This window comes from Typopeltis vanoorti, chromosome 5 (genome assembly GCF_054136105.1).
Source record: "Typopeltis vanoorti isolate ZY-2024b chromosome 5, IOZ_Tvanoo_1.0, whole genome shotgun sequence".
Classification (NCBI taxonomy): Eukaryota; Metazoa; Arthropoda; class Arachnida; order Uropygi; family Thelyphonidae; genus Typopeltis; species Typopeltis vanoorti.
The window spans coordinates 104,911,288-104,929,372 of record NC_143553.1 but is presented as its reverse complement, the minus strand read 5'-3'; the positions used below and the strand labels follow the sequence as shown (position 1 = coordinate 104,929,372).

At 38.8% G+C, this 18,085-nt stretch overlaps 1 protein-coding gene across 2 annotated transcripts in view; it reads left to right on the top strand.

Moving 5' to 3' along the window:
* Positions 1-226: 226 nt before the first annotated feature.
* The window catches only part of Mesh1 (Metazoan SpoT homolog-1), a 55,244-nt gene continuing 37,385 nt past the window's right edge, over positions 227-18,085 (top strand). The window contains exon 1 of one of the 2 annotated variants that reach the window (XM_090392653.1): positions 227-429. In XM_090392653.1, coding sequence (XP_090248779.1) covers positions 417-429 — 13 coding nt within the window. In that variant the 5' untranslated portion in view covers positions 227-416. Of the gene's footprint in view, positions 430-460; positions 612-18,085 lie in introns of those variants that run through there. The other variant, XM_090392652.1, reaches the window with a different exon arrangement.

The window sequence follows — 18,085 nt, the reverse complement described above, 5'->3', positions numbered from 1 at the left end:
CTGAAATAGTGTAGGTAATACAGTCGATTTCTTGAGTTTACGGGACGAAAAACCCAAGTTTCCGCGAGAAAAAAAACCGGCTTGCTCGTGCCGACCGGTCGTAAAAAGGTTTAGAAATAGTTCTTGTAGTCGGGCTAGACTTGAACTTAAGTCTATCTTTGGGCGGTTTAGCGCTGAGGAGTGCAAACACAACTTATACTGAGCTATACATTATTTAATTTGGAAGCAGAAGTTCGACTAAAATAACAGACAAAATAGTAATAACAGCATGTTAATAAGGAGGAAGCATTCTCCAAATTTTCATAATGAAATGGATCAGCATTGCTAAATTGCAATGATATTTCCAAAAATATTTTTGATTAAATTTAACTTGACTAAGTAACAATTTTTTAGCTCGAGAAGGAGAAAGAACATGAATGATTTGTTTGAGTAAGTATACTGGTTATAACTGTTTTTGCAATGCATGAATAGAGGGAAGTCTAAGGAAGCTTGTAAAGCAATGGATTCATCCGTTTCAGCAATAATAAAAGCTGTCAATTTCGCAGCGGTAAAGCACAAAAATCAAAGGCGCAAGGATGAAACTGAAACACCATACATTAATCATCCTATTGGTGAGAATGGTTTAATTCAGTTTTACTACGATTAATTAATAGAAATTAATATCAATGTAGTATTATTCTGGGGTTAGGTTATGGTTTCGAGTGAACGCGTTCAGACCGTATTTTTAGACATTCTTTGGAAAGGTAAGGTTAAATTAGCCGGGCTTAGATAAATGTATCCTAGCCTCCTGTCATAACTACCAACGAAGTATATTCTCACTCACGAAAATTAGGTTTGAGAACACGAGCGAGGTTGAAGATATATTACTGGGCACATATTGTGAGTGACAGGGTTCCTTCCCGGAAGCTCGGTGTTTGAACCTTACAAATAGGCAAACTGGCCAGAACACGTAATTAACATAATTCAATGGCGTAATGCCCTTATTCGCATGAGTAGCAATTTCAAACTGGCAGATAAGATAATATAATGGTGTATAGCCTAACTATCGCAGCAATAATTTTGAAAAATGTGACTGTTTGCAGCTTAATACTAAGATTTCAAAAACCCTTTAAACAAACAGGAGACAATTGCTGAAACTTAACAAGAAATCTGAACAGAAACAGTGCAGTAGTGAATAGTAGCATATCTTTAGAGCACAATTTTCAGACTATATAAAAAAAAAAAAAAATTAATAAGAATACAAAAAATTATAAATTTAATAAGAAAAAAACAAGAAGAAAAGAAAATCTTGAGTGCAGTCATGGTACTAATGTATTACTGTATATAGGCTTATAACCTTCTGTGAGTGAGAGTCACATAAAATTAAAAAAAAAAAAAAAGCCAATCAAGCAGACATAATTAACAGAAATAACACACTGTTCATCACTCAGTTGCTTCAGGAGAGCTTTGTAGACACAATTCCTCTGCAAGAGAGCTGTAATTCCAAATAACAATAGCAGCCCATCTCAATCCATCATCTTTTAACATTTGATGCTGACTATTTTTCTGGTGTATACTGTAATCACAAAGTCTACTTATGAAGCAGGATGGCACAACTAAACGGATTGTACAACAGGAGGAAGATGGACGTGAGGTTGAAGAAGCAGCACAAGGTGAGGATGAGATGGGTAGGAATGGAAATCAGATCAGGATCAGGAAAATGTGAGTTGTCAGAACAAGAGAGAGAGAGAGGTGTGGTATAGCAGCTAGAATAAAGAATGTTGGTGCTGGTAAAATGGCCTCAAAGACAGGGATTGTTATGTTTGTATACAAATGTAAGGAGTATTCAAAACAAGAGACCTGAGTTTGTTGCATTGATTGAGTCAGTATGCCCAAAGATAATTGGAATAAGTGAAAGCTGGTTGTCTGAGGAGGATGTGATGTTGGGAATAGAAATGGAAGGATATATAATTTTTGGGAAGGATAGAAATGTGAAAAGAGGAGGGGGGGGAGGAGTGCTGTTAATGATTGCAGAGGAATTGTGTCTGCCAAGTGTGGAAGTTGATAGTGCACACACAGATTTTGAATCTATGTGGTGTTAAGTTGAAATTAACAGGCTATTATATCTGATAAGATGCTGTTATAGGCCAAGGAATTCAGAGAATACCGATTGTGAAATGTTTAGGCAAATTAGTTGGGCATGTAAAAAGAAGGTGATCCTGATGGGAGACTTTAATTACAGGAATATAGAATGGAAGGAGGAGGAGATAGTGTATGGAAACAAGAAGAGTGAGTTTGTTGAATTTCTGAGAGATAACTATCTTAAGCAGCATGTGACTGAAGCATCTAGAGGTTTTAATGTTTTGGATTGGGTGATAACTTCACAAGATGTAGTTGTTAATGAGGTGTTAACACTGCTGCTGGTTGGTGAGAGTGTTCATGAGGTACTTGTTTGGGAAGTGGTGAAACAAGAAAAGGTTACTGCCAAAAATGGATATATGTGGAATATGATGTGGGTGATTATAGGAAGCTCTGTAGCCAGTTAGTATCAGTACATTGGATAGATGAGCTGAGGCAGATAAGAAGTTGACAATGAATGGAAATTCACAAGACAGTATCTGACACAAGCAATGTATAACTGCATACCAATGGTTAAGTGAGTAAATAGAGTAGGAGTTAAATGGATGAAAAGTGAAATCAATCAAGCTGTGCTGGAAAAGAAAAGGCTATGGAGGAGGTACAAATTGTTGGTGTTGATTGGATCCATGAAGAGTATAAAGTGCAGGCTAGAAAGGTGACAATCGTGGTAAATAAAGAAAAGATGCAGTATGAGAGGAGATTGGCTGGTCAGGCCAAGGTTAACTCGTGGGAAGTTTTCTGTTATATGGCAAGCAAGAGAAAGAATAATTAGGGCAGGTTGACACTTGTGGATGGTCATGGCAGCAGAATAACAGTTGCAAAAGATGTAATGGAGTTATTGAACAAGCATTTTATCAGTGTATATCATACTGGTGTAAATGATGGTTCAATATGTAGAAGGGAGGCAAGTATTAGCAGAATTGTAAGTGAAAGAATCAGAGGTATATCAGGTGTTGATTGGGTTAGATATTAATGACCCTGAAAACTATAGAGATATAAGTATACTAAATTCCTGTTACAAAATATATAGCAGAATTTTAAAAAGCAAACTAATGAAATATTCCAAAAACTTTATTTTAGAAGTACAGAATGGATTTAGAAAAGGACGATCATGTATAGACCCAGCCTTTTGCCTAAAATTAATAATAGAGAAAAGAAGAGAATACAATTTAGAAACACATATTGCATTTATTGACTTTGAAAAAGCATTTGCAAAGTTAAAAGAAGTATTTTATTTAACATATTAAAAGAAAGACATATACCAAATAATATCCTAAAAGCTATTATACGTATATATGAAAATAATCAAATACAAATAAGATTAAATCACGAGCTATCATATACGAGAGAGATAAACCAAGAAGTCCGACAGGAATACCCCCTCTCAGCAACTCTCTTTAATATTTACCTAAATGAAATAATAATAAAGTGGAATAAAAATTTCCATCAAGGTTTTAAACTTTCTCCTACTGTGAAGTTAAACACTCTCCTTTTTGCCGACGACCAAATAATAATTACAAATTCTGAAGATAACTTACAGAAAGCTATTTTAGATCTAAATGAGATAGCCAAAGATTATGGTATGATAATATCAACAGAAAAATTAAAAACTATGGCCTTTAAAGGACAAGATCCAGTAAGAACTAAAATAGTAATAGATGACAAGATCTTAGAACAGGTGAATTCATTTAACTACCTAGGATGTAAGATCACATATGAAAATGGAAAAGATATAAACCTAAAAATTGCAAAATATTTAAAAATAACAGGTGTAATTAACTCTATATTTAAACCAAACCTAGTTCAAAAACAAACCAGACTAAAAGTATTCAATACATTATCCCTACCAGTCTTATTATATGGAAGTGAAATCTGGACAATAAAACAAAAAGACAAATGAAGATTAATAACAGCAGAAACGAAGTTTATGAGAAAAACTGCAAAGTATACTCTATTTGATCACAAAAGAAACGAAGAAATTATGAAAGAATTAAACCAAGAACCAGTAATAGAAAAAATTAAAAAATATAAACATAAATGGATGGAACACGTTCAAAGAATGAAAATAAAAGATTACCAAAACAAGCCTTAAAGTACAAGCCATTAGGAAAAAGAAAATCAGGACGTCCTCTTAAAAGATTCAACGATGACTTCTAAGGCCGAAACAACCATGCCAGCCTTGATATGCATGATGATGATTAATAAGGCTGTGGGAACGGATGACATATCACTACGTATTCTTAAAGAATGTACACCACAGTTGGCTATGCCCTTGACCTAGTTATTTAATGAAAGTTTTGCAGTAGGTATGGTTCCTTAGGAGTGGAAAGAAGGCAAAATAGTACCACTCCACAAGCATAGTTCTAGGACAGAAGTTTCCAATTATAGACTAGTCTGTAACTCTGGTTGTGATCCAGGCGCAGAGAATACAGGATTGGGTTGATGGACATAGAAAGGATAGATCCTGTTTTAGCAATTTACTTGCATTTTATGATAAGGTAATGAGTGTGTTAGATAAGGGAGAATCATATGCAGTGATATTCTTGGTCTTTGCAAAGGCATTTGATAGATTACCACATGATGAGGAAGTTGGCATCTGGAGAGATTGCTGTTCAGAACGAGTCAATGTGTCCTAGTGGATGATAGCAGGAGTGGCCTCTTGTGGGAATGGGTACTTGCGAGAAGGGGGATGACATCAGGTAATGCTGAGCCCAGTGGAGTCTAGAGGGGATAATGCTGGGTATAGAAACAATGGCATTTTTATGCTTTATATTAATGCCAGGAGTATTCGGAATAAGGGAGAGGAATTGGTGGCACTGATAGCATCAGCCTGGCCAAAGATTATTGGGATCACTGAGACATGGTTGACAGAAGAGGATATAATAACAGGAATAGAAGTTGCTGGGTACAGCATTTTTCGGCAGGATAGGAAGGGAAAGCATGGTGGTGGAGTACTGCTAATGATAAGTGACGACCTATGTCCTCTAAGAGTGGAGGCTTTGGAAGGCTGTGACACTAATGATTTTGAAAGCATATGGTGTGAGGTGGAGGTGGGCAAGATAAGATATTTAGTGGGGTGTTGCTACAGACCAAGGAGCACAACGGGTGGGGACCAGGAGATGTTGAGACAGTTGAGCGTGGTAAGTGCAAGAAGAATGATTGTTATGGGAGATTTTAACTGCAGCAGTATAAATTGGGGAGAGGAAGATGCATGTAGCAATAAGAGAATGGAATTTCTAGAATTCTTGAGGGACAAATGTCTTAGGCAACATGTAACAAAGGGAACAAGAGGTTCAAGAGTTTTGGATTTGGTTATAGCATCACAAGAGTTGATAATAATTGAAATGACATCTCTCCCACCAGTTGGAGAGACTGACCATATGGTTTTTGACTTGGAAAATGAATAGGCATGCAGGAGTATCAAAGAGATGGGAACGTTTGTGGAATTATAAAGCAGGTGATTATAATAGTCTTAGACGTCAACTTGGAGAAGTTTCGTGGAGGGAGGAATTGGAAGGACGGGATGTCATTAGTGACGGAAATTGTGAAGGAATATTTGTTAGCAGCAATGGTAAGCTGTATTCCACGAGTGAAGAAGAGGACACAATTTGAAGTAAAATGGATGACAAACAATATTAAACAAGAACTGCATGAAAAAAAGAGGCTATGGAAGAGACATAAGGAGATAGGTGAAGAGAAGATGCATGAAGAATATAAGATACAGGCCAGGAGAGTGACTAATATGGTAAGGAAGGCGAAACTGGAATATGAGAAAAGATTCGCCCTTAGATCCAAGGAAAATCCTAGGGAATTTTTTAGCTCTGTGGCTAGTAGGAGGAGAAATGACTGTGGAAGAATGACATTGTGGGATAAAAATGGAAAGAGAGTGACTGATGCAGAGGACATAGTGGAATTGTTCAATGAACACTTTATTGGAGTATTTTATCCTGGAGAAGTCAATTTGAATACTAGAGGGATAAGGCAGGTTTAGAGGTGCAGGAGGAGAGTGTGTTCCAAATACTGAGTACTCTCTCTGGATGTTAGTAAAGCTGTGGGTGGATGGTATTTCACCACGAGTTTTGAGAGAATGTGCTAGGGAACTGACAGTGCCTTTGGCCTGGCTTTTCAATGAAAGTCTGGCTGCGGGAAAGTTGCCCATGGAATGGAAGAAAGGTAAGATAGTGCCATTGCATAAGGGCGATAGCAGGCTGGAAGTGTCTAATTATAGGCCAGTTTGTGTGTCATCAGTAGTTAGTAAGATCTTGGTGAAAGTAGTGAGGTACTGTATACAGCATTGGGCAGATGAGAGTAATGTTATCTGTGAGAGTCAACATGGATTTGTGAAGGGGCACTCTTGTTTTATCAATATGCTAGCCTTTTATAATAAAGTTACCAGAGCATCAGATGAGGGAAAGGCATATACTGCCATTTTCCTAGACTTTTGCTAGGGTGCCACTAATAAGCTGATATTCAAGTTGCAGCACATGAGTTTGGATGTCAGATTTGGTCAACTGGATTCAGGATTTGGCTGTCCGATAGATATCAGAGTTGTGTATGGTGGAGCAATATCAAAGAGGCAGAAGGTTACAAGTGGGGTTCCACAGGGCTCAGTACTGGGACCTATGTTGTTTAACTTTATATCAATGACATTGTCCATGGATTACAAGGGGATATTCAGTTGTTTGCGGATGATGCGAAGCTGGGAAGGGTTATTAGTAATAGTGCAGATGTGGTATCCCTGCAAGAGGATTTGAATAAGTTAGATAGATGGGCAAATGAATGGGGATATCAGTTTAATGCAGCAAAATGTAAGGTCTTGAGGTTTGGGACACATCGATGTGATGCTGCATACTCTATGGGAGGAGTTCAACTGGAGGAAGTAGGGGAGACAAGAGATCTGGGATTGATGATTGATAGAAACCTGAAATTTAGGGGACATATTGCAAAGGTAGTGAAGGTAACACAGAGGATTGCTGCAATAATGAGAAGGACACTGACCTGCAGAGATAAAAGGGTTATCATTCCATTGTATAAGACTCTGATCAGACCACACTTAGACTCTTATTCTCAGATCTGGTCCCCAGGGATAAATTAACTGTGGAAAGGGTACAAAGGCAGATAACAAAGATGGTGTTAGGACTGTACAATGTTATGAGGATCAGCTGAGGGAGTGTGGACTGCAGAGTTTGGTGGATAGAAAAAAGGAGAGGTGATATGATTGAGACTTTTAAACTGTTGAGAGGTGGTTAGAGGGTTGACACAGGGGTGTTCTTTCGCTTGGTTGAACAGCAGGAAGGAGTGATGACAAGAGGCCATCCCTGGAAGTTACGAAAGGAAACTGAGAAAGAGGGTAAGGAGTGGTTTCTTTGCATGGAGGGTGGTTGAACCATGGAATGCATTGCCTGATAGAGTGGTGAGAGCAAGAATTGTCAATACATTTAAGGAGTGGTATGATAGACTTTGTGTTTCCTAGGAGGGACCTCCCTCGATGATTCTTTATAGACTTGTGTTTCCTAGGAGGGACCTCCCTCGATGATTCTTTATAGACTTGTGTTTCTTAGAAAGGACCTCTCATGATGAGTCTTTGGACTCCATGGAGGCCTGAATAATAATAAGTTGGTATACAAGCTGCATAGAATAGGAATAGATAGTATATTGGCCTAGATAGATCAGAGATTGGCTCTCTGAATGATACCAGCAGATTGTGTATAAGGGAGTGTGTCATTAATGGAGGGTAACCAGTGGCATGTCCCATGGTTCTATTCTTGGGTCCCTGCTGTTTAACTTGTTTGTAAACGATATATCATGTGGACTGATTGGGGATCTTCATTTGTTTGCTGATGATGCAAAGTTGGGGAGAATTATAAGTAGCACTGCTTATGTTAATTCCCTTCAGGAAGATTTGAATAGACTTTTGATTTGGACAAAGGAGTGGAGTTGTAGTTTTAATATTAATAAGTGCAAGGTGTTGCACTTATTAAAATTAATATTAATAACTTATTAATATTAATTAAATATTAATAAGTTATTAATAACTTATTAATATTTCTGCTCTTGGAGGGCAGAAATATAAGGCAGTATACTATATCGATGGTGCCATACCTGCAGGAAGTGAATGAGATTCGAGATTTTGGAATGATGGTTGACTTGGACTATTATGCTCAAATCTGGTCACCTTTAGTGTGATGTAGAAACAATGGAGAGGGTCCAGACATAAGTGACTAAAACAATATCAGGACTTTGGAATACTGACTACAGAGAGAGGTTGAAGAAATGGAGATTGCAGTTTAGTGGATAGGAGGAAAAGAGGTGATATGATAGAGACATTTAAGTTAGTGAGAAGATTTTATCACATTAATCCAGATGAGATTATTATTATTCAGGCCTCCACAGAATCAAAAGACTCATCGTGGGAGCTCCTTCCTAAGAAACACAAAGTCTATCATACCACTCCTTAAACTCATTGACTGTTCTCGCTCTCACCACTCCATCAGGCAATGCATGCCATGGTTCAACCACCCTCCATGCAAAGAAACCACTCCTCACCCTCTTGCTCACAGTTTCCTTTTGTAATTCCAGGGATGGCCTCTTGTCATCACTCCTTCCCGCTGTTCAACCAAGTGAAAGAACTCCCCAGTGTCAACCATGTAACCACCTCTCACCAGTTTAAAAGTCTCGATCATATCACCTCTCCTTCTTCTATCCACCAAACTCTGCAGTCCACATTCCCTTAGCTGATCCTCATAACTATCATTGTACAGTCCTGAAACCATCTTTGTTATCTGCCTTTGTACCCTTTCCACAGTTAATTTATCCCCTTCAAATCCTGGGGACCAAATCTGAGAACAATAGTCCAAGTGTGGTCTGATCAGGGTCTTATACAACGGAATGATAACTGTTTTATCTCTGCAGGTCAGTGTCCTTCTCATTATTGCAGCAATCCTCTGTGTTATCTTCACTACCTTTGCAATATGTCCCCTAAATTTCAGGTTTCTATCAATCATCAACCCCAGATTTCTTGTCTCCCCTACTTCCTCCAGTTTAACTCCTCCCATAGAGTAAGCAGCATCACATCGATGTGTCCCAAACCTCAAGACCTTACATTTTGCTGCATTAAACTGATATCCCCATTCATTTCCCCATCTATCTAACTTATTCAAATCCTCTTGCAGGGCTGCTGCATCTGCAAACAACTGAATATCCCCTTGCAATCCAATTACAATGTCATTGATATAAAGGTTAAACAATATAGGTCCCAATACTGAGCCCTGTGGGACCCCACTTGTAACCCCTCTGCTTCCTTGAAACTGCCCCACCATACACAACTCTCTGATACGTATCGGACAGGCAAACCTGAATCCAGTTGACCAATCTGACATCCAGACCCATGTGTTGCAACTTGAATATCAGCTTATTATGTGGCACCCTGTCAAATGCCTTCGCTAAGTCTAAGAAAATGGCAGTATATGCCTTTCCCTCATTTAATGTTCTTGTAACTTTATCATAAAAGGCTAGCATATTGCTAAAACAAGGGTGCCCCTTCCCAAATCCTTGTTGACTCTCACGGATAACATTACTCTCATCTGCCCAATGCTGTATACCGTCCTTCACTACTGACATCCAGACCCATGTGCTGCAACTTGAATATCAGCTTATTATGTGGCACCCTGTCAAATGCCTTCGCTAAGTCTAAGAAAATGGCAGTATATGCCTTTCCCTCATTTAATGTTCTTGTAACTTTATCATAAAAGGCTAGCATATTGCTAAAACAAGGGCACCCCTTCCCAAATCCTTGTTGACTCTCACAGATAACATTACCCTCATTTGCCCAATGCTGTATACGGTCCTTCACTACTTTCTCCAAGATCTTACTAACTACTGATGACACACAAACTGGTGTATAATTAGACACTTCCAGTCTGCTTCCACCCTGATAAAAAGAGTAGGAGAGAGGGTAAGAACCAGAGGTCATCCCTGGAAGTTATGTAAGAGTTTGGGAACAGGGGTGTGAGGAGGAGAATTTTTACATGGAGTATTGTCAGTGAATGGAATGCATTACCAGAATGTATTGTTAATGCAAGGAGTGTTCAGGATTTTAAGAGTCAGTTATGATAAATATGTTGTCAATTGAATGAACCTCTCATGATGAGGTATGCTGACTCATTAGAGAGTGCAATAATCATTATTATTATTATTATTATTATTATTATTATTATTATTCAGGCCTCCAAGGAGTCAAAAGGCTCATCGAGGGAGGTCCTTCCTAAGACATAAAGTCTGTCAAGACTCATCGAGGGGAGATCCCCCGCTGAGAAACACAAAGTCTATCATACCACTCTTTAAACTCACTGACCGTTCTCACTCCCACCACTCAACCACCCTCCACACAAAGAAACCACTCCTTACCCTATTGCTCACAGTTTCCTTTCGTAACTTCCAGGGATGGCCTCTTGTCATCACTCATTCCCGCTGATCAACCAAGCGAAAGAACTCCCCACTGTCAACCCTGTAACCACCTCTCAACAGTTTAAAAGTCTCAATCATATCACCTCTCCTTCTTCTATCCACCAAACTCTGCAGTCCACATTCTCTCAGCCGATCCTCATAACTATCCTTGTACAGTCCTGAAACCATCTTTGTCATCCGTCTTTGTATCCTTTCCACAGTTAATTTATCCCCTTCAAATCCTGGGGACCAAATCTGAGAACAATAGTCCAAGTGTGGTCTGATTAGAGACTTATACAACGGAATGATAACAATCTTATCTCTGCAGGTCAGTGTCCTTCTCATAATAGCAGCAATCCTCTGTGTTACCTTCACCACCTTTGCAATATGTCCCCTAAACTTCAGGTTTCTATCAATCATCAACCCCAGATCTCTTGTCTCCCCTACTTCCTCCAGTATAACTCCTCCCATAGAGTATGCAGCATATATCAATACTACAATATATATCATAATAATATATATTGTAGTTTTCTCCAAACAGTTGATGAGTAATATTAATTATAGTAATGAGGATTTTGTCTAAGTGTTGGTGTGAGATAATTTGATAACAAGTTGATCAGACTCCATTATAGGACAAGGTAAATAATTCCAACATTAAACAAATGCATAGTAAAATGAGTCAGGAAACTATACAATACATTGTTAAAGATACTAAGCAGTTTTATAAGCTAGGTTTAATCTTTTTTCCCAAGTAAGCAAACAGACAAGTAGTCAAGTTTGCACCTGAACATAGTCTGAGGCAACTCAGACTTGAACTATGTTCAAGTCTGAGTTGCCCTAATGCAAAGCACATCCCCTTGCAGAGATGTATGATGCTATGCATTAAAGGCAAGGGCCACTACCCAGACCAGTTTCGACCTTTATTGAGGTCCCGTCAGTCGGAGCCAGACCCAAAAATGCCAAGGTTGAAGTAATGCAGAGCTTATAAATTTTACCTAAACAAGTTGCCACAAGGTTCTTTGACCTTATTAAATAAAAATCTCAGGATGAGAGTAAGATGCAGAAAGTTTTTTACCTTGGGTATATACTATGTTAAAGATACCAAGCAATTTTATAAGTTAGGTTTTAATCCTTTTTCCCAAGTAAGCAAACAGACAAGTAAGTCAAGTTTGCACCTGAACATAGTTCAAGTCTGAGGCAACTTGTGGTAAAGGTGGAGTAAGATCTGATCACTTTCCTTAGTATTTCCCCTGATGCAAAGCACATCCCCTTGCAGAGATTTAGGCATTAAAGGCAAGGGCCACTACCCAGACTGGTTTCGACTGGCATTTTTGGGTCTGGCTCCCACTGACGAGACCTCAATAAAGGTCTCGTCACTGGGAGTGCAACAAAAATAGGCAGAAGCATTGAAAATATTAACTGTATTGTGAATGGAGAACCTATAGAACAAGTAAATCATTTCAGCTACTTGAAGATGGTAAATTAAGTATGGAAATAGACAACAGAATCAACAAAGCCAGTATGATAGGAAGTCAACTGAATAAATTTACATGGAATAAGAGATAAATTAGTCAAACCACTAAATGAGCTGTATACAAGACAGTGTTCAAACCAATTATAACTTATAGATCTGAGAGCTGGATCAGAAATAAAACACTTGACCAAAGACTAGAGACTGCAGATATGAGAGGCCTGAGAAAGATTACAGGATGTGAACAGATATTGCATCAATGGCAATATCATATTAAAAATTAGGATATTAGGAAAGAACTTGACATTGTTAGCATCCAGGAATGTGTTATGAAAGCTAATCTCAGTGGTCACTTAAACAAAATGGGAGAGGAAAGATTAGCAAAACAAGTGTTCTCTGCCAGGTTGGAAGGAAAAAGATCTAGAGGAAGACCACGATATAGGTGGATTGATACAGTAAAAAGTGCCTTAGAAGATAGAAATATGAGATGTGATAATGTTGGAGTCTTGACAGGTAACAGAGTGATTTGGAGGAAAATTGATATGAAGTTAGTAATGATGTAAGTTTTTCATGTAGTACTATCATATCCTGTACACCACTTTGAGGATACATGTCAGGAATTTGATGAGGAGGAAATTTCATAAGGATTTACTGCCCCCCCCCCTTTTTTTTTTACCTAGTTTCAATTGTGAAGTGAAAAATGGTGAGAAAATGCAAATTAGGAATGAGGAAATCACTCTGTTAAAGGAGGACTGTGCAGAGACACTTTTCTTGTTCCTGTTGAATGACATATATGAAATGTGGTGAAAAAGTAGTATACCTTTAAGTATGAAAATATTGCCTATGAATCATGCCCTATACAGCATGCCTAAAAGGGATACTCTATTATTTATTCACTATTTTAAAAATTAAGTGTATATGTCCTCATTTGTTATATATGTCCATTATTTTTCATATGGCAGAATTACATTGCTGGCTGGTGTGATTTGTGTGGAGTTATTATTATGATTTAGGCCTCCATGGAGTCAAAAGACTCATCATTGGAGGTCTTTCCTAGAAAACACAAAGTCTATCATACCACTCATTGACCATTCGTATTCTCACCACTCTATCAGGCATCCCACGGTTCAACCATCCTCCATGCAAAGAAACGACTCCTCACCCTCTTGCTCACGGCTGCCTTTCGTAACTTCCAGGGATGGCCCTTGTCCTTGCTCCTTCCCCCTGTTCCACCAAGCAAAAGAACTCACCCAGTGTCAACCCTGTAACTAGCTCTCATAAAAGTCTCAATCATATCACCTCTCCTTCTATCTATCTACCAGACTCACAGTTCACATTCCATCAGCCAATACTCATAACCACGATTGTATAGTCCCGAAACCATCTTTGTTATCTGCCTCTGTACCCTTTCTACAGTTAATGTATCCCCTTCAAATCCTGTGGACGAAATTTGAGAGCACATTCTCTCAAATAGTCCAAGTGTTTTTCTGATCAGGGCTTTATACAATGGAATGACAACACTTTTATCTTGGCAGGTCAGCGTCCTTCTCAGTATTGCAGCAATCCTGTGGGTTACCTTCACCACCTTTGCAATATGTTCTCTGAATTTCAGGTTTCTATCAATCGTCACCCCCAGATCTCTTGTTTCCCGATTGATTTTTACAGAAATCAAAAAAGAGGAGTGGAAAGCATCTGCTCTCCACCCCTCTCCTTATATCTCTTCTATAACCTCTTTTTTACCTGCAGTTCTTGTTTGATATTGTTTGTCCATCCATTTTACACCAAATTCTTTTGTTTTCTTCATTTGTGGAATACAGCTTACTATTGCTGCTAACAAATATTCCTTCACAATTTCCCAAGCACTAATGATATCTCACCCTTCCTGCATGGAACTGTCCCAAGTTGAAATCTAAGACTATTGTAATCACCCACCTTATAATTCCACATATATAATTTAAAATTTTGGAAACAAAGATGGGATGCAGAATTTATGCTTGGCGAGGATATATTGTCAGAGGCAGAGGAAATAAAAGATCTGGGGGGTGATATTGGATAAAGATCTGAAATTTAGGGGACACTGCCAAAATTTGAAGACAACACAAAAGCTTCTGGGAATGATGTGGAGGACACTGACTTGTAGAAGTAGGGAGATTCTTGTTCCATTGTATAAGGCTTTGATTAGGCCACACATGCACTATTGTGCTCAGATTTGGTCACCTGGTTTTCAGAAGGACGAAGAGATGTTGGAAAGAGTCCAGAGGCGACTGACTAAGGTAGTTTCTAACCTCTGGAATGTCAAATATGAGGAAAGATTGAGAAGATGCAATTTCCAGTCTGGTGGACAGGAGGAAGAGGGGAGGTATGATAGAGACCTACAAGTTAGTAAGGGGTTGTTATAGGATCAGTGTTGGAGAGGTCCTACAGAAAACAGTGGGAGAACCAGAGATCATCCCCTGGAAACTGTATAAAGAGGGTGTGAGTAGGGGAGCGAGAAGCAGGTTTCTTTCATGCAGAGTTGCGAATCATTGGAATGCCTTGCCTGAGTGTGTGGTGTCTGCAGAGAATTTGAGTGTGTTTAAAGCACAGTATGATGAGCTGTGTGTATGATAAAAAGGACTTCCCATATGAGTCTTTGACTCCATGGGGTCTTGGGTAATAATAATAATAATATATTCCTTCTCTTTGATACTCCTGCATGTCTTAGTGAAAACCACATAGTCACTCTCTCCAACTGGGGGAAGAGATGCCATCTCAGTTATAATCAGGTCTTCTGATGCTATGACCAAATCCCAAACTCTTGAACTTTATGTTCCTTTTATTACATGTTGCCAAAGACATTTGTCTCTCAAGAATTCTAGAAATTCCATTCTCTTATTACTACATGCATTTTCCTCTTCCCAATTTATACTGCCATAGTTAAAATATCCCATAACAATCATTCTTCTTGCACTTGCCAAGCTCAACTGCCTAAACATCTCCCACTCCTCCCTCTGTGTTCCTTGGCTTGTAGCAACACCCCACTAAACATCCTGTCTTTCCCACCTCTACCTCAACACCATATGCTTTCAAAACCATTAGTGTTACTGTCCTCCAAAGCCTCCACTCTTAGAGGACATAAGTCATCACTTATCATAAGCAGTACCCACCACATTTTTCCTTCCTATCCTGCCGAAAAATGCTGTACCCTGCTACTTCTATTCCTGTTATTATATCATCTTCTGTCAACCAAGTCTCAGGATCCTAGTAATCTTTCAACAGGCTGATGCTATCAGCACCACAAATTCATCTCCTTTATTCTAGATAATACTCCTGGCATTAGCATAAAGCAGTGGTTCTTAACCTGGGGGTGCGAGAAAAGTTTCTAAATTTTGACCCAGATTCGATGGACGACAGCTATTTATTAAAAGACGATCATTGAAATATGAGCCAATGCATGTATTCAAATGGAATTTGAAAAACTGGACTTAGAACAATTCTGGTGTACACAGTTAGAACCTTATCCACAGCTGGCAAAAGCAGCATTGCAGACGCTTTTACCATTTGCCACCACCTACCTTTGTGAAATGGGATTTTCATCATTTTTGCGCATAAAAACAATGTTTTATGTATATGTATATGTATAAAACAATATTGTATGTATATGTATGTGTTTATTTTTCAATAAATAAATTATCTTGCAATAGATGTAATTTCCTAAATAAAGAAATAGAAACACATTTTTCAAGTGGGTGCGAGAACTTATTTTTAGATTCAGGGGGGTGCCGATCACTAAAAAGGTTAAGATTCACTGGTATAAAGCATAAAAAACATCACGGTTTCTATACCTATTCTTATTCCACTGGACTCAGTGTTGTCCAATGTATTTCCCCTTCTCCCAAGCATCTATTCCCACAAGAGGCTACCCCTGCTACCATCCACCCTGGTAATTCTGGTTTCCCTGCATTGACACACCGACTCGTTCAGAGAATTGCATGAATAGGTACAGCTGAATTATTGGGGCAGAGGGAGGAGTGGATTTGAATAAACGTGTTCAGAGAGGATATTTTCAAGATGAAGTAGTGTGAATTTCATAGAATACATTACAATCTCTCTCTTTCTCCTCCCCTCCATCAGTTATATCTATATATGCGTGTGTGTGTGTGTTTGTGCTAAAAACCACTCATGCACTTACAGAATTGTTGCAATAAATGAGAATTATATAAACAAGTGAGTATATGTCTGCCCCTTGTTAAGCAGTTTGATTCATCTGCACTGCTATTGAAGGTCTGTAGACTACTGTGTGTGCGTGTGTAGAAGAGAGACCATTGAGATGGATAAAGGAAGATGTAGATTCACAGCTTGATAAACAGTAAAGGAAGATATCATCATCATCATACAGGTATCTCCTCGGCGTCTCTGAAAACTCATTGCTGGAGGCTCACACACCAGAACTATCAGTAACAAGAAAGAGAGAGAGAGAGAAGTTTTTGGCATTGGTTAGTGCAGCCTCATCAAAAGTTATAGGATTGATAGCAGATGAATTGCAGCCAAAAAGAATAGGAGATAGGTGGGAGGGCAGCTGTTCATTTGAATAGCCTGGTGTGAGATCAAGGCCAATAAGACAAAATACAGTTGATTGCTGCTATAGGCCAGGGAGTTCCAGGGAAGATATGGAAGATATGTATGAGCAAATTAGTACAATGAGTGCAAGTCGAGTGATTATTATGAGAAACCTTCAACTATGGAGATATAGACTGGAAGGAAAAGTGATCACATGGCAGGAAGGAAATGGACTTTATACACCTACTAAGAAATAATTACTTGAGGCAGCATGTGATGGAAGAGACTTGAGGTGCAACAGTATTGGACCTAGTCATAGGATCAGAAGAGCTATCCATAACTAAAGTGGCCACATTGCCTCCAATTGGGGAAAGTGACTAGTGGGAGATTGTAAAAAATGAGGAATATTCTGTCAAAAAGGGATATATGTGGAATTACAAGGCAGGTGATTATGACAAGCGTAGGAGGAAGCTCAAAGTTGTGCCATGACATAAAACCCTGCAAGGAAAGAATATTAGTAGTGCATGGGAGATCAGGAGCATCTAGAGGAAGCTATATTAAATTGTATATCTAAGGTAAGGAGAGTTAATCAATTTAGTGTTAAATGGAAGAGTAATATCATTAAGTATGAGCTTCAGAAAAAGAAAATGCTGTGGAGGGTAGTATATAAGGTAAAAGTGACCAGCAAATTCATGAACAGTACAAGGGTCAGGCAAGAAGGATGACCAGCATGGTAAGGAAGGCAAAATCAGATTATGAGAAGAAACTAGCTGAGCAGGCCAAGGGAAATCCCAAACAGTTCTTTTGCTGTGTGGCAAGTAAGAGGAAGAATGACTATGGAAGAGTATCCTTAATGAGTGCTGATGGTCACAAGGTGACATAAGCAGATAAAACAGTTGGGTTACTGAGTGATCACTTTGCAGGCGGTATGGCCGAGTGGTTAGCGTATCTGCTCTTCAGCCAAAAGGCTGCAGGTTTGAATCACGCCGTGGGCATGGATGTTTGCGATTGTCTGTGAAAGTACTAGTGGTGGTAGTCAGCAGTAGATGGCGTTGGTGTTAAATGATGAAGGTTGGTGGAGTAGTGAGACGAAGAGTTGTAGAGCAGATGTCCTCCCTTGATGAGTCTTTGCACTCCCTGGAGGTGTGATGTAATAATAATAATAATAATATCATCCAAGTGAGAGTAATTCTGTGATATGTAACAGAGTTATGTGAGAACAGAGGTGGATGAATTGTGGAGGTTCTTGCGATATTACAGAATCTCAATGTGAATACAGATTGTTGGATTAGATGGTGATATCAGTTTGCATTCTGAGGGAATGTGCAAGGGAACTGGTAATGCCTCTGACTAGACTCTTTAAGTCTCAGCTCTGGTAGAGTTCCAAGGCAGTGGAAAGAGGGCAAAATAATTCCTTTGCATAAGGGAGGTTCTAAGACTGCAATAGCAAATTATAGACCAATTAGTATCGTAGGAGTAGTGATAAGAGTACTGGAAAAATTGGTCAGAAAG